This window comes from Nesoenas mayeri (genome assembly GCF_963082525.1).
Source record: "Nesoenas mayeri genome assembly, chromosome: 5".
In the NCBI taxonomy this organism is placed as follows: domain Eukaryota; kingdom Metazoa; phylum Chordata; class Aves; order Columbiformes; family Columbidae; genus Nesoenas; species Nesoenas mayeri.
In genome coordinates, this window is record NC_137548.1 from 57,345,890 (window position 1) to 57,366,177 (window position 20,288).

General features: G+C 38.5%; 1 protein-coding gene across 1 annotated transcript in view; it reads right to left on the reverse strand.

Moving 5' to 3' along the window:
- TRIM66 (tripartite motif containing 66) overlaps positions 1-20,288 on the reverse strand; it is a gene marked incomplete at both ends in the record, with an annotated part of 48,833 nt that overhangs the window by 18,290 nt on the left and 10,255 nt on the right. The window contains 9 exons of the mRNA XM_080345525.1: positions 2,788-2,949; positions 3,598-4,490; positions 5,829-5,946; positions 6,084-6,230; positions 7,579-7,693; positions 8,942-9,058; positions 9,669-9,801; positions 15,072-15,219; positions 19,591-19,694. Of these exons, the coding sequence (XP_080201651.1) occupies positions 2,788-2,949; positions 3,598-4,490; positions 5,829-5,946; positions 6,084-6,230; positions 7,579-7,693; positions 8,942-9,058; positions 9,669-9,801; positions 15,072-15,219; positions 19,591-19,694 (1,937 nt within the window). The remainder of the gene's footprint in view (positions 1-2,787; positions 2,950-3,597; positions 4,491-5,828; positions 5,947-6,083; positions 6,231-7,578; positions 7,694-8,941; positions 9,059-9,668; positions 9,802-15,071; positions 15,220-19,590; positions 19,695-20,288) is intronic.

A 20,288-nucleotide genomic window follows, 5' to 3' on the forward strand; every position in this document is an offset into this window, starting at 1 on the left:
GCCAGCACTGTGCCCTGGTGGCCAAGAAGGCCAATGGCATCCTGGGGTGTATTAGAAGCGGGGTGGTTAGTAGGCTGAGAGAGGTTCTCCTTCCCCTCCACTCTGCCCTGGTGAGACCACACCTGGAATATTGTGTCCAGTTATGGGCCCCTCAGTTCCAGAAAGACAGGGAACTGCTAGAGAGAGTCCAGCACAGAGCCACAAAGATGATTAAGGGAGTGGAGCATCTCCCTTAGGAAAGGCTGAGGGAGCTGGGTCTCTTTAGCTCGGAGGAGACTGAGGGGTGACCTCATTAATGTTTACAAATATATAAAGGGTGAGTGTCATGAGGATGGAGTCAGGCTCTTCTCAGTGACAACCAATGGTAGGACAAGGGGTAATGGGTTCAAACTGGAACACAAGAGGTTCCACTTAAATTTGAGAAGAAACTTCTTCTCAGTAAGGGTAACAGAACACTGGAACAGGCTGCCCAGGGAGGTTGTGGAGTCTCCTACTCTGGAGACATTCAAAACCTGCCTGGACACCTTCCTGTGTAACCTCATCTAGGTATTCCTGCTCCAGCAGTGGGATTGGACTGGATGATCTTCTGAGGTCCCTTCCAATCCCTGACATTCTGTGATTCTGTGAGGGTGAAAATATTTAATCAAGTGAAACAGGGATGAGAATGAATAGAACCATCCCCTTGTTCTTAAATAGGAACTGATCTCCCATTTAAACCTACATTTACTCTAATTGTCAGCAACAGCAGTCAGACACCTTTCAACAGCATTCATGAAGAATATATTTCAAGAATTTCCTTATTATGCTGTTTTCCTTTGCCATTTCTTATTAGCCGTTGCCAGAGCTGTCAATACATTATTGCTTCATCCCAAACAACTCATTACAAGAGATAAATACAAGCAAAGATGGGTGCTTTAGCTGTTGATAGCACTCATTTCTTGTGGAGGTACCAGGTAGCTAGTAAAAAAACAGACACATCTGTGCTTTCTGCACAAGAGCATACACTTTTCAGCTCCATTACAAAAATTTCCATTTTTCTTTGTTCTAGGAGTATCCTCCTCTTGCCACCTTCTCAACTTGTACAGTAATGAGTCAGCCGTTCCTTTTTTTCCCCACCTTCTTTTCCCATCAGACTCCACTAGTCTCTGTCTTGCACATTTACTTCCATTGTCTTCCCTCCTTCTGACTTTTCTTGTCTAAGCTCTTGGGAGCAACCTTCCTTTACAGGTCCAGAAGACAAAGGACAACTTCTTCAACATGCATGTAGAAAAAGCCTCTGAAAACTAGTTGGTTAACATCAGCATTCATTTTCACAAATAACTTTGAGGGTGTGACTGCATTAAAAGAAAAATATGTGCTCAGGTTCATGGTCTTGCTCAAGCTTCAAATATACACCTTCAATTTTTACAGTCATATCCTAAAGTAAATGTAGCCCTACCCTGGAAAATTTGCAGAGTTTTCCTCTGTCATCAGAGGTTAAGGAAAATCTTCTTCCACATGTGAAAGTTCGGAGCCAAAAATCTTCTTATAATGTTATGACGTCATCAGCCTCATCCAGAAATTCCATCACATCTATAGCATTAAGTTAGCAATTGCAGATTTTTTTGTGGCTTCCAAATCCAATTTGCATGCTGCTTCCAGACTCTCCTGGTTTTGTTTATGCTGCCTCTTCAATAGTTAGGGCCTCTCAGTAGGTGGAAGGATCGAAGCATGGCTCTGTAATATGCTGAAATATTCTAGTGATACAGAAATCTATGATTTTTCTGCTTCTACCTTTCCGTGCCTTTACAATTCCCAAAAGGATCTCCAACTCTCTGAATGGGTATTGCATCATAAATTTGTTGGATCAACAAAGCTACATATTAAAGAAGGATAAAATAACTTCCTTTCTGGGGCTAGTATGGAAAGACAAGTTCTATAATATTACACACACACATTCCAATTAAAAAATACTCATGAAAGACTTCTACATGGTGCACTACATGAGTCATGCATAGAAGTTTTAATATTTTAAACAAACTGTATGGAGGGGTAAAAGGCAGCTTCTCTGCCTCAAATGCACAGGTGAAATCCAGAGTCAGCAAGGATCTGCTGGTAAAGATGAGCCCTCCTGGTTTAGTTCATGCTGCCTCTTCAATAGTTAGGGCCTCTCAGCAGGTGGAAGGATCGAAACATGGCTCTGTAATGTGCTGAAATATTCTAGCAATACAGAAATCTATGATTTTTCTGCTTCTACACAAACAAGGAGAAGGAGTATAACAGAACTACGTCCCTTTCAGATACCACATCTTCAGTAATAATTAGTGTTGTTATTTACAGGGCAACTATTTTGAAGGATGTTTTTCAGGCCAGATTTCATCAGAATCACTTTTTTTTTTTGCTTTTTTTTTTTTTCCCCCAGTTAACTGCTGCTAGCATGGTAGTTACAAGTCCTTATAGTTAAATCCCTAAAGATAGGGACTAGAGAGAATTTACTCAGTGAAGAAATAAGTTTTATCTTTATTTACCAGTTCATACTTAACAATCATGCCAGCCAGATCTAAACACTACCAGCTTATGGAACTGTTGCTGATCCTGGTTACAGCACAGTGTGTAAGCATCTTACTGGGAGATACATGCTAGGTTAGGCTATGACTGTCTTCCAAGAATTACAAGCTGTTTTGTCAACATTTACTGTATTTTAATTTTTTCAAACTGATTGAAAATTCCAATGCCATATTATATTCCATATTATCAAATCATGGTTTTGCTTTAAAATATATATTTTTCAAAAAAAGTTCTTTATACCTTTCTTAGTGGATGGAAAGCTGATCGTTGCAATGTGCTCTCAGGGGAGTGACTGCTCACACTGGCTTCTTCATCCATTGACTGTGGCAGAGAGGGACTGCCACTTTTGTCAAGAGGAGTTACAGGCTTCTGGGCATCAAGTTCAGTGGAACTCTCACAGATCTAGAAATCACAATTGAGAATTTGTGTTTTAAAAATATCAGAAAGAAGTAGTTTGGATACTCACCACTAAGCACTGTCCCTTTTTCAAAAGCAGGATTCTTACCAACAGAGGAAAAGTAGAGAAATTAGCCCAGCTGACAGAACTGTAACAGAACAGCATGTGTGAATACTCATGAAAATCTTAAAGGACATGGTGCAGTAGCAAGAGCAGTTACCAGTAGAATGGGAAATAACTCTCAGACCGAAAAAAGGTATTCCTTGGCCTCTTTTTGCTAATCATTCAGAATCAAAAAGGAATCTTTTTCAAGGACTCAGGGCATAAAGTTTCCAATAAAAAAGTAGTTGAAATGGAGAGTGAGACTACTGCAGTCCTCCAGTTACCTATTCACAAAGGAGGAACGATGATGCTTTTATTCTCGGATCTGCTGCTCACCTTGTCTATTTAGAGAATCAGATCTTTGGGATCCAGGTTGTTTATGCAGCACTTACAGAAAATTTTGGCCCAATTTGCATGAGGCACGAAACCTTTGCTGAATATAAACATAGACAACAGAAAGTCCAACCAAATACATGAAATTTCAAAGGTATCTCCCATTTCTCAGCTTACTTTGAGTAAATACAATAGGAAAGAACTTTTAGAGAACTTACTTGTACTTCATCTTGGCTTTGTTGCTGAACAGGAGCTGGCTGCCTCACTATGTAGTTGATTTGACCAACTATGGTCTGTTGAACATGCTGAGGTGGCTTGGCCTGGTTCAGCTGCAAACTGGACTGTCCTTGGGCCTGCAGAAGAAGCTCCAGATCCTTTTTCATCTCCTCCAGTTCAAGCTGGTGGTGCATTATGTCCAGGCTCTGCTGAATTACTTGTTTGTGGGTGTTCTCATTTTGACCTAATGGTGGCGACGCCGGTGGCAGCTGCTGCTGCTGCTGTGGTGGCTGCTGCAAGTGGCCTGATTTTATCTTTTGGAGATGACCAAGTTGCACTTGCACAGTTGATGTCTGCAAAGCGGTCTGTGTGCGGAATGGCTGTGGATGGCCCGCGTGAACTTGCTGAGCCTCATGTGATACAACAGCATAACCCAGGGGTGCAGTCTGTTGTGGCTGCTGGGATGGTAAGTGCTTTGCCACCCTCCCAGACACATTCTCTGGCTCTGACCGTGGCTGCCGTTCCAGCCCAGATTGAGCTAGCTTCATAGGTTGGGGGACACCCCTTTGGTCTCTGTCATGTTGCTGCACACTGCACTGCAGAGGAAAGTGCTGCTGATGCAGTTCAGGAGGTTGTCGGAAATTTTGATGGCGGTTTATGTCTTGGTAAGAAGGCTGAGCTTTGTTTGGGTGAGGCACACTGAGGCAGTGTGAGCAACACACAGGTGCGGGACACTGAACCTCAGGTGGAAACTGAGGTGGCTGGTTATTCACAGGCTCCAGCTGTGATGCTGGTGAACGGTGCCCGTGATACAAGGAGGTCTGTAATCCTTGCACATTTCCACAGAGCAGCACATCTGAGTGAGAAATGTGTCCACCTTCCATAGTGAAACAGCCTGAAAAAGCAGCAAATTTAGACCCTCTTATGATCTTGACAAATTTACACAATAAAAAATGTGAACAACAGCCATTTCCTTGTCCTAATTTCAAATATAAAATATATTCAAATATTCTATCCAGTCCTTCAACATACCTTCAAGATAATTTTTTCAAGATTTAAAATCACACCAAACTCCCACTGATATCAGGGGAACTCATGGTTGAATTACCAGCAAATGCTTTGAAAATTAGTCCTCAACTTATTTTAACTGATGGATATGGCTTATACTTCCATTTTTTACTAAAGTATGAGCATATCATCTCCTTCATAAGCACAGGTACAGAAGACTGCTTCCAGGGTGAAAGTGACAAAAATAAGAGATTGATGTTATGTAGGCGAGATTCATAAAAGCTAAAAATAGAAGTGACCTATGACTGATCTTGTCCATGCTTTTAGTCAAAAGATGTAATACTTTTGAAGGTGTTTTATCCCATCTAGTTTTAAATATCATAAAATGGGAAGAGAACCAATCTTTTAGACCATTGATCAGCCTACCAAACTGAATTTACTGTAAAAACCTACTGCAGTTGGGAAAGTTATAGCTGGTGGGAAACAAAGTCACAGTGTGCACATTCATTATATAAATAACACCGTAATTATTACAGAGTGGATGTCTCAAAGCCATCTTCGTGCCCATTAATTGTGTCTCAAGTGCGGCTTCGGTCCCTCGGCCACTAAGATACTAAAGGACCTGAGAAGCATTGGCATGACTCAGCCTAGCTGCCCATAGATAGGGCAGAGGCAAGAGCACGAGGCCCACTGCAGATATTCCATTTCACCCAGGTTACTCCTCACAGAACTGCCAGAGTTAGTGTGGTACAGAGCTATTACTTGCTGGGACAGAACTGAATTTCAAATATATTGGGCAAAGTCAACGTTGCTTGATAGCCAGTGACACTACATTGTAAGTAATTTCAGTTGAAAGTTATTTGTTCAGTCCTGCACAGTGTTTCTACAATATTAGTAGTGTGGTCTTAAGTTGTGATTTTGTAGGACCATCAAAGATTATATATAGAGAGTATATTTATAGGTAATGTTTATAAGGTGATATTTCTATATAACAATGTCTTTTAATAGGTGAATTGATACAATGGGAGGGCAAAACAGTAAAGTTCAGCCACACTAGTTTTTCTTTGGAATGTGAAAAGAGGTACAAAATTGGAAGGCAAAACAAACAAAACAAAACCAAAACAAACAACAAAAAAAAAAGAGCATTTCAGGGAAAGCACTGTATTGCCTACATCTGTCTTGTCTAGCCTTGGACACTTGCCTAATAACAAGATATTTTTCTTACCCAAATTAGACAGTTGTTTAGTCCAGTAGGAGGGATCCCAAGTAAATCTGATCTTCAGAGGAGGGCCTATGTCTGTGTTACAGTTTGTCTCTAACAAGCGCTGGATCTGAAATACAATCTAGTGACAAATCAAAGGATGATGATTATATTCACAATGAATGAAAAATGTTTTATTTGAGAAATATTGAATCCTCAAAACAGTTCTTACATTTACAGTCAATTTCAATTTACTAACAAAATAAGTATTGCTCTTACCAGTTCTTTACTGAAGAGAAATGGGATGCTGTTTTTACTGCACACTGCCCAACTGATGAAGTTCTGCACATGTTCTACCTGTCTGCCTAAAACCACAACACCTTGCAGCTGTTGCTCCAATTTCTGCTTCCTTTCACTTGTGATTTTCTGTTAACAATGCAAATCAGTAGAAGACAGTTGTCATTCTTCAGACACACATAATGCATACAATCATTGGCACTACATTACGCATTATTAGTGGCGACAGTGTTATTCAGAAACTTTTTAATACACCAACCGTAGAAAGAAAGCAAATCCCATTCAGCAGATATGTCTGAATTCAGGAAGGACAATGACTTCTCCAGGAGCCAACAACCTACATCATTCTGGCCTTGGTTTAATAGAATAATGCAACCCAAGAAAGCTGTAGAAGTTGGATCAAATTTGCATCTGGACCACTTTCATGCCTCTCATAGTACACAACAGAAGAGACTCAAGAAAGAATATATAAAGAGGGGAAGTATGCAACATTTCCTCAGAATGGCCTTCCAGTCTCCAGCAACTCATGATTTAGGGACCACAAAGACAGAAGCTTCATTATGACCCCTCAGTGTATTTTTCTATTCATTTGTCTAATTACTTTTGAACCCATGCACAATATCTTGCAGCAAGGAGTTCCATGCTTATTTACCATTTATGTGAAGAACCATCTGCCCTCGTTTGATTTGAACCCGGCACCTCCCAATTTCATTTTATGCCCCCTACCATGCACTTCAACAGAACACTCTGCATATACTTCACGTGTGCACACAGTTCATTTGTGGCTAGAGACACTGAAATGTTGTCAAAACACAAGAGCCTAATGTTTTCTATTAATGAAATGAGAACATATATTTCTCTTTTTTCTCAAGCTACTTAGCTGAGTAGCCATATTTGAGTCAAATTTGTAAATTTAAAGGTAGCCAGAAAGTGCTGAGTGCCTTGTCTTTCCAATATCTGCTGAAATTACCCAAGAATAACTGAGAACTGCAAATTCTGATCAGATCCAGTAACAATTATTTGTGCTCAGCACATTTCAAAATAAAGTCACATATACTTCAAATGGATATCCAAAAACTGAAGAGTGAAAACTGAGGGCTCTGTTACAGAAAGTAGACAAGAGGATCATTTTCAAAACAGGATATTAAATGTGCTGCTAGCAGGCTTCTACAAATTAAACATGAAAACCAGAAGCTGGTTTGGTTTGCAGGTTCTCAAAAGGTGCACACATATTCTCTGTAACAACATTAGAAAGTGCAGTTAACTCATGATAAGCAAACACTTTGCTACTTCATCCTGAAGCTTTGTCAACAATTGATACCATAAATAAAAATCTTCAGCAAAGAAAAAAATATATATTTGAAAATACAAGCAAAGGGATGATAACTCTCACAGTCTATATTCTTTCCACTGGAACTGGGATTAAATTTAATTTAGTTTAATTTCCCAAGGTATCAAAGAAACTAGGCTTACTTACTTCAAGTTGTTCAAGAAGGATATTTGTTCGTTTATTGATTTCACTCATCAAAACCATCTTGGCCATTTTTATTTGATTTTCAACCTTTTTGTATAAATGCTTTACTTCAAGCAGCCTATGGGTAAGAGATACACATCCTGGGATTAGCCAGCTGGCATGTCAATTATTTAGATGTTAGTATTTATTTGTTACAAGAACTAATCTAACTATTGACAGACAACTCCAATGAAAGTTGTATCACTTTCCATAAATTCTCTCACACTTAACTTCAAATATACAATTGCAGAACGATTTGGGTTGGAAGTGACCTTCAAAGGTCATCTAGTCCAACTCCCCCTGCAATGAGCAGGAACATCTTCAACTAGATCAGGTTGCTCAGAGCCCCATCCAACCTGACTTTGAATGTCTCGAGGGATAGGGCATCTACCACCTCTCCAGGCAAGCTGTGACAGCATTTTACCACCTTCATCCTAAAACTTTTCTTCCTTATGTCTAGTCCAGAGTTGTCAAACTCCTTTCCACCAGGGCCACATCAGCCTCACGGTTGCCTTCAAAGGGCGAATGTAATTTTAAGACTGTATAAATGTAGGAGTAGTTACATTTAAGAAAATAAAGCATGTAGGAGTAGTTACATTTATTAAACAGTACTGGTCTCAGTACAGACCCCTGAGGGACACCACTCATCACTGATCTCCATCTAGACATTGAGTCATTGACCACTACCCTCTGGATGTGACATGCTAACGCTGTTTGACTCCCTCAAACATCATGCCAAGAACAGCCTTAAGTTCTTTGGCACAAAAACCATAGCCAAAAAACTTTATATTAGAGTATAAATAGTATAAAGAGATTTGTACTCTTTTCAAGGTGCTGGAAATGGTTTTATTAATGCAGAAGAGAGATCAAACAGCTAAAAAATACATAATCAGTAGCCAGAATCCAGTTAATATAATGAAATATTTTCATTTTTATACTAGTCTTGACTGGACTTGAAGTTTGTTTTGAGGTTTCTTGAAGAAATAAGGTATTTTTTAAATAGTCTTTATTTCTAATCTTTTTAAATTCTAGTTCAGGAATCTTAACTCTGAAGCCAGCTGTCACATGCTTTATAAAGACTATGGAATAATATATTACAATGTCATTATTTGTCAGTACCACTTAAACATGGATTTGATATTTTTAATCTTCCTATTATTTCTTACCCTCGAAAGAGGAATAAAAAAAAAAAAAAAACACACACAAAAAACCCCACACACACTAAAACAGCATCTGCATTTACTTCTATTAACCTATACTCAGTGAAAATAATACTTTTACTGATCACCCACTTTCATGGAAAAAAATAAAAATGCATAGCAATTACCTGTCTTCAATCTGTTTAGCTGAAACCTGAATTCCATTTTTTTTCTCTTCCACTTTAGTTATGACATTTTCCAGGATAACTCTCTGATTTTGCAAAGCTTCATCAAGATGTCTGAACCTGTGAAAGTAGGAGAAATTCTCACATGAGAGTTTTTTCTGTTGAACCAGCTAACCAGCTATCTTAATACTTGTCTGAACATGATCCCCAGCTCCCTTCCTACTACAAATGTCCTCTGTGACAGCTAAATCTTATTGCCTCTCATACAGGCAGTCGCATCTCACAAGTGTCACAGTATATAGACCATTCCTCACATGGCTCACACACTTCCACGGGCAAGCAGCATGCTTAAGTGTTGGTAACTCTGGTCTGGTACAGTCATGATGTCTTTGATAAAGAAAAACAGAAGTATTTGAACTATGCTAAGTACTGAGTTGAACTTGTGCCCTTGAGCACAATCACAAGGAACTACATGCACACATACATAGCATCTGGGCAGACAATACAACCGGGAAGGTACACACGGCTGAGAGCAGTGAGTGATTCCTTGCGGGCTGTAACTCATGTGTCACATTGCTTGGGCATAAGACAACTGAACTGAGTTTGCTGTGGCTTTTAAGTTTGGCCTAGCCTGCAACTTCAGCTGACAGGAAACGCAGATGAACAGTATTAAATCTAAATTGGCTGCAGTTTTAGACAGGATTATGATTATGCAATCGATGTGTGCTACCTGTGTTCCTTATGCTCTGTCAGAAGGCAGCTGCGGCACGTAAGGGTATCGCAGGTCTCACAGAACAGCTTGAGGGGCTCTTGTGTGTGCACCGGGCAAAGTAAGGAAAACTTGCTTGCTTCATCTTCAGTTGCTGAGGAATACAAAGCAATGGTGTCATTGTCAAGCATTACTTTTATAGTTCAACAAAACAGTTGCTAAACTCTCACAATTTTATTGGAAGTCTTGATGTTATTTTTGAAACACACAGACCCTGGAACCATTTGATTATATAAAGCAGGTTTATTTTATATTTTTTCCTGGCCTTATACACCCTACAAACTGAGCACATCAAATCAGTTCAGAAACAAGTCATCAAACCAAATTCATATTGTCCTCTAAACTCCCATGAGTTTTAAATCTCTCTCATGATTTTGGGCCCCTGCCTCACAACTTTGAACGCCCTGGTCTGGCAAGTCAGTCAACAAAACTGTATTGTAGAATATAGGAAAGCAAATACATTGAATAAACCTGAAATCACAGCAGTAGCAAGGACATCCTTTGGTCCTAAAAACTTACATGGGGAATTTTTTTCAAACTTGTGTTTGTAGTACAAAAACTTGAGCAGCTAGGGGATATTGATATTAGGCACTAAAACCTATTCCTAAAAGGATTGTCTAAAGAGCAATGTGATGAAGATTAAAAATGGACAGTGGATATGTAAAGTGGAAGTGTCGCTCTTGTGAAATCTACTCTTCCTGGATACAGTAGAATTGTTTTACATAGAAGGAACACTGTCAATAAAAGAACAAAAAAAAAAATGCTAAACCATGGCAAAATAAGACCCTTTCCACTGAAGTTAGACATTCACAAGTACATCTACAAACTGAACTCACCTCAACAGCAATTTTTTTTCTGATTGTACTGCAAATAGGTACTTTTTCATTAAAAGCTGCAGCTGACAGTGCAAATAATATGTAACCAAGCAGGTTGTATGACCAATACAGCAGATGTCAAAGATCATCTTTTCCTCCCTTATGGGGTCAGATATTATGTCTTAAAAGAAAAAGCCCATAATAACTATCTCCGTTTTCACGAGTTGGAAAAGATTCTATAAGTTTTCATAACCTGCAAAGCACACAAGCTGTTTTTCTGAAAATTCAGGATCAAATTATCCATGTTAAACTCCAACTTATAATGAGATGAGTCTTTAAGGTCGAAGTATAATGAAGCCTAGTCACAGTCTTATATAATGATTTCTCCATTTTTCTTTCTTTGAAGGGTTCTTTAGCCTTTGGGTGATTGTAATCATCCCAGAGAAATCAGTAGTTTCTTAGCACTGTATCAGATTTAAGAGAGAAGCACATTTAAAATGCAAACTATGGATAAAAATCAATGTTATCTAATCACAACACAGAACCACAGCCTCTGCCACTAGTAATTCCCTGATTCAATTGCTGTATCAGTGAGAACTGCCACTGAGCCATGGTATTCTCAACCTGCTCAGAGCTACAGTCTTCAGTTTTAAAATAAATTCAATTCTTACAAAGTAGACACTAAACAAGGGCACAAGCCTGTTTTTTCTAGGAATAGACAACTTGACCACAACTATTCATGTTAGCTTCTTGAAAAGAACCTATTTTGAAGAACAGAGAAAGTTCAGTTGCCCTAAATTCTGAAGTAACATCATTTGAGTCATCGTTTTCTACAGCCTGTATTTTTTTTTTATCTCAGGTGTATCTCTTGAATAAATAACAGGAAGTTTTTAATCCCTGGTCATCTGATCAGTTGATGTCAACTCTGGAAAAAGCAATCTCATCTTGGCTAATAGAGTCCTCCCTCAACTTGCATAATGCACAGTGACTCAAACTTTTATTTTGGAGGTTCATATTCAGCCTTGAGAGACTGAAAGGCAGGGACAGCATAGCAAAGAGAAAATCATTCAGTTTGTGCACTAGCCTATAAAGAGTTAGTATGTCAGTACCAGATCATTTACTTCTAACATAGTTTTTGCAAAAGGATTGTTTCTACTCAAGTGCAAAGCACAGATTTTATAGAATCATTTCAGTTGGAAGAGACCCTCAGGATCATCAAGTCAAACCATAACCTAACTCTAGTACTAAACCATGTCCCTAAGAGCCTCATCTAAACACCTTTTAAACAACTCCATGGATGGTGACTCCACCACTTCCCTGGGCAGCCTGTTCCAACGCCTGACAACCCCTTCCATGAGTATTTTTTTTTCCTGATATCCAATCTGAACACAACTTGAGGCCATTTCCTCTTGTCCTATCACTTGCTACTTGAGAGACGAGACCAACACTCTCCATGATACGACCTCCTTTCAGGTAGTTGCAGACAGCAATACGGTCTCCCCGCAGCCTCCTATTCTCCAGGCTAAACAGCCCCAGTTCCCTCAGTCGCTCCTCATCAGACTTGTGCTCCAGGCCCCTCCCCAGCTTTGTCGCCCTCCTCTGCACTCTCTCTAGTATTCAATGCCCTTCTTACAATGAGGGGCCCCAATGAGGGAGGAAAGAATCTGTACTATATTGAACATGCTTTTCAGAAAGTTGGGACTAATGTAGGAAGAAGTCCTGGTTTCATGACTTTAGCAGTTCAAGAGCTCTATACATGAATTTGGCACACTAGTCTGCAGCATGACCTCAGGAGACAGTGGGCTGAGGGTGCTGCCAGTGTTACCCAGTGGGCAGTTGGTGGCCCAGGAAGGAAGCAAGAGGATGTGCAGGGGAAGTGGATGGGGAGCTGTGACAGAGCTGCAGGTTCTGTGTGGAAGGGAGCAATCAGATGTGTTACATGGAGCACAGGTATCATGAAGAAAAAAGCAGAAAGCAAGCTTTCCCAGGGAAGCCAGATTACTTTCGTTCTGACACTCAAGGAAGAAATTGTTTATCAAAAAGAAGAGGAATAGGCAGGATTCAATGCATTTGGTGTTGGTTTTTTCCTACTTTACTTCATTGCAGATGCAGAGAATCTTACAGTTTTCAGATGACAAAATAATGTCTGGCACTTGTAAAGCAAATGGCAAAAGATAGAACAGTTTAAAGGTGCAAGACCAATGGGACAGAGAATTTCTAAATGTTTAAAAGGGCCTACAAAGAAGGTGGCTGTTGTTCAGAAGCACCACACACAGACTGAAGGTGGCTACTGAATCTGAAAGCAGAGGTTGCTTTATTTCTAGGAAAAAAAAACTAGCCCAAGTTTCAGTATATCCTAGTATTTGCTTGCTTTGAAATATCCTGATGAGATATCTATGTCCTAAGTAAATAATATATACATAAATAATAAAAGTAATTAAAAAGCATGGATTACATCCCAAATCAATTTTTCAGATTAACTAGCCTATATATACACTACCAACCTCCTGGTTCATTTTTTTTCAGCACACATAATTTAGAACTAAAAAGACGAGAAAGCTTTTTGGCTTGTGTGTTTCCACCTTTTTATTTTTACAGCACACACAAAACCACAACTAAGCCACAGGTATATTTTCTTACCATTATTTGTCAACAATGTGAGCTGGCAATCTTACTCAAAGTGAAATGAAATTATAAACAGTTGGAGCCTCAAAACTACAGTCCTTATCTTGTCATCAGCTCAAGAAAAAAAAACATCTTGTCCATCCAGTCAGGGTATTTGAGAGGAAACAGGGGTACTTCAGTTCATATTATTCTCTAGAAAAGACTCCACACACATTTAAATGTCATCTGTGCGTTTTTATTATCATTATTCTTAGAGACTTCTTTTTTTGTTTATTCTATTTGGCAATGGCATATTGCATCTCAAGTGCCTCAAACTCTGATATGAACACCCTAGACTTAAAAGAACTCCACTTATGGCAAGCATAAAGTATAGGCTTCTACACACTAAATCCTAAAGACAAAAGAAATGAAAAAAAAAAAAAAAAGGCATAAACATGATCAGCGGGCTACACTTATGTATATTCCTTGTTCTGCCCTTCATCTTTCTTACGAAGAAGAATGATAGTGCAGCATAAACTCTTTAGCACAAATATAGTCATTTCATATGTGAGCAAAGTGTAAACTTAAATCATCGTATACAATTCCAAAACTCCTATTTTAGGTTAAAAGTGTTTACATAACTTCAGGTTAGCATACTCCTCAGCAGATTTCTGGGATATAAGTAAGAAAAAAAAAAAGAGCAGTAATAGGAGATTATATCCATTTATTAGGATCATAATTATATAGGGATGTGTCCTGGTTTTGTTAAAAACAAGTTTTTCTTTCAGTGAATTTTGCCTGTCAGCTAAAGCCTTCATATTAACTGCATTTTCCTGGAGAACCAGACACATGTTTTGGTAAACCTAGCAATGGAATGCAAACTTATTGATAAGCATGGATGGACATCTCACGAGAGGGGCAACGAGAAACCAGCGACCAAGAAACTGACCAACTGTGTATAACATTCCATTCATGTGAATACTTCATATAAAAGTGGGAGATCACGAGGATCTCATCCCTTTTGCCTTTGCTTTTTCCCTTCTGCTTATGGCCGACATTAGGAGAGGAGCTTGCTAGTCGTCCCTGAGAACTGAGGCTTAGAGAGAGACTGAATCCAGCTCTGGTTGGCTGCAGAGTCCAATCCAGGACTTTGGGTGCTGGCTCTGCAGTTGCTGAGACTTTCAAGATTGGTTTTGTATATTTTGTATTATTTTCTCTATTCTTATTAGTAGCATTAGTAAAACATTGTTATTTTTTCCAACTCTCTTCTCTCTGTCCTTCTTTCCCTCCCGATCGCCTGTCCTGAGTGGGAAGGGGGGAGAGGAAGGGGCAAGAAGGGGGAAGTGGGGGGAGGAGAGGGGGTTAACAATACATCTGCCAGGGTTTTATTGTCACTCCGCAATCTTAACTCTCAACAGGATGAGACATATTTGCCAGTGGGCTTCATTTGTGCTTGCTGATGGCAATATAGTGGTCACACTCATGAACCATGTTTATCACTCCTGGCTTAGAAAAAGAAAATCCTACAGTAATCACAGCATTTCACTGTCTGTGACTTTCCCTCGCATGCCTTGTCCATAAGTGCAGGAATTGCTTATGGTAGTTTCCAGAGTGAAATTACCCAAAAGAGGACAGAAATACTGAAAGGGAAAGGTCTGTTGCTGTTGTAGCCTACCAAGCCCTAGCCCATCACTACACAGACTGAAAAGGCAGGTGGAAAAGATAGCCTCTGTGAAACACAAATATTCAATATTTTTCAAATATTGTGGAATGTTGATTGTGGTAATGGTCCTGAAGTCATAGAAAAATCACGTAATCTCTCCCTGACACATAATTTCCTTCTGAGTCACACACATAGAGCATGGTGTCTGTGTCACAGAGCCTGCAACATCAGCTTAATAAATTATATGAGAAGAAACAAAATTTCAAAGTGCATCTTCAGTACCTGTGCAGCCCTTCATGGACATAGCCAGGACGCAGTCTCCGGTTTCCTTGCCATGTTCGTGTTCCTCTGTACATGAGCTGCACAACCACTTATTGCAGCTTGTACAGAGACTGTGAGCAGGTCTCTTCTCTTTACATGTGGAGCAGCTCTAAGAACACAAAGTGCAATTACATACAAGGATAATAAATTAGCTATACAAACTGTTATCTTGAATAGACTATGATTCAGATTGGTAAGCTTAATAATTTTCTTTCTCAGATTAAGCAATTCAAGTGATTTTAAGAGTCTAGTTAGTGTTGTAAAAGGGAACAGAATAAAATTAAGATTCGAAGCTCTTAAATTTGTTGTCTTTCTGTGCTCTAACACAATCAACCACAATTATGATACAATGCAAGAATTATTCAGCAAAATTCTAGCATCCATGTTACACACGAAGTCAGAAGAAATAATCATAATGACTTATTTCCTGTGAAAAAGCTGTGAAACTATGAAATAAGGCTTGTCTGATTTCAGTTAAGGAGATTTAGGTTTAACGTTACATTTGAAAATGGGTGGTGTTCTTTGTAATCTCTTTCTGTTAGTGTGGTATTAGTGGTGGCTTTAAATGAGCATACACCTTACTTTTATATGTATGTATATATAGGTAGATAGATATAGGTATTTTCTACCTCAGAAAAGACAGTCTAGGTTGCCAAGTAAATATGTGAATTATTAAAGAGTCAAACATGGCCCATCAAAAAGTTCCTTTCTAATCACAACATTATGCAGAAGTATTTTACGATGTCACCCCAGTGTCATTCATCAATTTCTGTCCATTACTAATTATTTATTAACAAACTATAAAAATCTATAGGCTAGAAACCACTTCTGTTTTCCTGTATATGAATGTAAACTGGAGCTACTTCAGCAGAACTACTCTAAATCTACATTACTTTATTTAAAATTAGAGCTTACTCTATTTAGCATTGTATAAAGCACTCTGATACAGTGTAACTGTCAGAAAAATATATAAAACATGCCAATAGTAAAGTAGTTTAGAAAACAATATGGGGACACCCCCATACTATCAATGAAAAACTTAGTTCCTATTCTCTAAAGCACTGACCAGAATTGAGCTCAATTTATATATTGATATCACATGTGGTGAACTGGAAACATAAGACATGGGAACATGAGAAGTGGAAACCTTATTAACTATCATCTCTATTGATACAATAGTTTGGGAAATGTCCTTGGTTATATAGGCCCTGCTGTCTGGAAGTGTCACTTAAGGGAAAATAAATAAATCAACAAGTAAATGAAGTGGATAATTTGATCCTTGGTATCCAGAATGAACTCAAGAGTTATTTCAAGATAGCTACAATGACACTTCCTTTTAAAAGGATTTGCACTAGGCATAAAATACCTCGCTTGAAAATAGCTAATATTAATGGTTTTTACTTACCGTAGCCACAAATAGGTAGTAATGGGTAGAGTGAACACAGGGATGTAATTTTACCACCAAAGCATAAAAGCTTTGCCACGTGTTTATCAAACTCAACAATTTCCTACAGAGTTACAATTTATTTACTGTACTTATGCATAGTTCCTAAATATCACTGTGTCTCAGGGCTACTCAAGCAACTAATAATAGATGGAAAAATTACTTCTGATGGTGTGCTTCCTGTTGAGCATCAGCTTGGTTACAACTGCATCCCAGCTATTCTGGTGGGAAACATGAAGAGGAGGATATAGCAGCATGCACTCAGCACAAAAGCCCTGATGCAAACCCTGGTGAATTTAGTAGATGAGTTTCTCTTTGTGGTGTCTCAGGAAATACAAAGATTGAAGAAAGAACAATCACAGTTCTTTGCTGGTCATCTTAGTTTTAAATCCTGGCTTTAACATAAAGTGGAATATCTATATCCACCTAAACTCAGACGCAAGTGAGCCAAGTTCTGATTCACTTCAGTGCAAGAAAATAAAATTTTGTTCTGCTGAAATCAATTTAAATTTTATCAATACCTTCAGTGGGGCTGTAATTTCACAAGTCTCTTCTCCACCCAGTGTTCAAGAGTTTCTAAGTATTTCCAATCTTTTTTCAAAGAGATTGGGCAATCGCTGACAATAAGGCAACAAATTTTTTACAAGTGTTTGATTGTCTAGGCAGGCAAGTATTTGTGTAAACCGTTCTGCTATTTTAGCCATTTGCTTATCAACGATGTTTTCCAAAAGGTACATGTAATAATTTAAACCAAAAAGCCTAATATAAATTATACAATCAAAATGCAAGGGTATTTATTCTGGGAAGCAAAGCTTGTTATATATATTATTAATTTTTTTAAAGTGTCTAATTTAAAATGTTCCCATGAGAGACAGCTTAGGGAACTGGACAAAAGTTGAGGGATGCTCTGCCTTCTCTGCAATAACCAAAATCGCTTAATCACAGGTTTACCTCTTCAGCTGTCAGTGTGACTAGAACTTATATTGACACTGTACTGTGTTAACATTACTTTTAAGTTGCAGGGCACAGAGTGTTCCCAGAGTTACATTATTTATGACGTGGAAATGGGCTTTTGGGCAAGAGATTCTGAATTGCATATTTTTGAAACCTCTGCTGCTGGTATATAGCACATTCTATCATTTATGCTTCACTATCTCACACACCAAGAAACATCTTGCTTCCGAACACTTTGTTACAAGCCTTGACAGATTCCCATTTTAACATATTAGGTAAATTAAAAAAATTATGCCAGTTCAGCTCTGTCTCAGTTGGATGAGCTCGTGCTTCTCCTTTTGATATCACTGATGGTGAAACTATGGCTTTAGTCTTGGTGGGGGATGGCAGATAAAAGACAGTAAGCAAACTTCACTGATACGTGACTTGACTGTTAATAAAAAGGAAGTAAGCCAAAAACTATAAGGAAGGTTCACAAGTCCCTCTGGGGTACTCCTGTGCTCCAGTGAGAAATCTGCTTTGCTGTACTGCTCTTAGGACTCCTAAGGGATTATAGAAAAGAAAAAACTTCTTTTAAAGAAGGCTTGAAAAAATAATCTAGTGCTTTTGAAGACATTAGATATTCCCATTTGATTTCCTTTCTACACAAATTCTCATTGAAAGGTAAATGATGCGAGTCATGGTAATTAAGAAATCCCAGTATAATAAGTGCATTCTAAACATTCAGCAATATCTTAAGAATTTTCTTCTTCCCTTTGAAGAATGCACGTGAGTTGACCTCCTCGTGTTTTAAAGTTATGTTGTACTCTTCAAGCACCTTACACCTGAAGATGTCAACCCACTTCAATGGCATTAATTTCTTAATTTCCCTGGAACACTCCATGAATTAGGTTATACGTTCTTTTCTTTGTAACAATGGAGAAAATGAAATGTAGAAATGACTGACAGGGAAGAAGCACATCCTCTCTAAACTTTTTTGTAACCATGTCACTGGCCAAGTCACTTGCACAATTTAAAGTGGTCTCAAGCCTTCTGCAGGGGACAGAACTGACCTACAAATTGTTGCTGCCCCTGCAGGAGTTAAGAGGAGTGCAAATGTATATCTTCTGGTCTACATTACGGAAAAAGTGTTCCCCTCCACCCAAAGGCCCTGAAACTGAATATCCAATGTGGCTATAAGAATTGCCTGTTTACTTAGGAATCAAAAGTGCAAAAGAGACAGACTGAGGTCCGGGAGCTGGTGCAGAAAGTGAAGTCCAGTGTCACTGCTGCTTTTTTAGTCTTCCCTTACTTTGGACCACACTTTGAATAAACTAGTCAGCAGATTACAGAATATTTTTGATAAGCTTTCACCTGTTTTAACTCCCAGCTACAGGTAATACTACCACATTCTGAAATCAACCTTATTCATGCAAATAATAGAATACTGTTTTGTAATAGAGGGGGCAGAAATACATAACTTTCTCTTCACAATCCAAAGTAGTAACAACTGAAAAAGTGTGAGAATAGTCCTACCTGTTAAATGGGTATTTAACAGAAGTTAAATCCACCTACGTACTGTGTCAACACAAGGCTGAGGTAGTAATCCTCTGCCTTCCAGTTACCCTTTGCATACATTTCCCAATGGGAAACTGAAGTGTGATGCAATCTTTTTTATCATTAAAACAGACAATCAGAAAATCTAGATTTCCTACAGGATCTAATGAATAATCTTGGTGTAACCATTCAGCCAATAGTTGTCTTTTGTTTACTTTGTGTTGAGAGCAGAAAGGGGACAATGAGGAATCCAAGAGATTCAATATCTTCCTAATATATTGTCACAGATCCAGTCCTACACCACTAGTATCAATATTTTTAATCAACTCTATTTTAAGTATACAGAGTTAAACTCATTCTTCAAACAAAGGTATAAAGTACTACAAAGGCAGTATGCCCATCCCTAGGAGTGAAGTAATTAGAGTGCTGCATAAGGAAACTGTAAGAGTCTGTTATTCAATACAAAATTTGCTCTCTTTTCACACAGGTTCATCTGATAGTGTTTCAACAACTCACAAGGCATCCTGCTTAGTGTTTTTTACTTACCTTTGCCATAGTTGAATTACCAGTAGAAAAGTCCTTGAGAAAGAAATTTTCAACTACATCCCTTGCAAAGCAGGTCTGCTTGCACACAGGGCACAAAAGGATACCTGAATTAAAAAAAAAAATATAATAAAAATGCACACCAGCCACGTGAACTAGTAAATTATATAAACCATGCTTCAGTATTGTTGGCTTTTTTACATCACATGGACACATTTAGTTCCAGGAAACCAAGGAATTCTTCAAGCCCTAAGTTACTTCTGGCTAGATCCAGTTCAATACATAGGAAATAAAAACAAAGCAATAAAATCCCTAGAAATACACTATAGTTCAGTTGACTTATTTCAGTATTTATCAATGATATTTGCATGTTCAAATTCCCATTAATTCATTAGAGCTTACAGCTTTGATAAAAACTGAGCTGCACTTTAAACTGTATTCCCTTGTGACAGATCTATTTGTGCTTCCTGATATTTGCTACAGTTCTTCTAGACCAGCTTTACGTTACCAGATGTATATCGAGGCATAAAACACACATTGCCTAACAGTAGTTTTACAGTGCAGCATGTTATCCAGCTAAAGTGAGAGGAGTAACATGCTGCTAGCAGAAGCAACAAGTCAGAATGAATGTAAAGGACAAAAAAAAAGTTGCATAAATAAAATTCAGAATAGCACACCATCTATTACAACAAATCCACAGG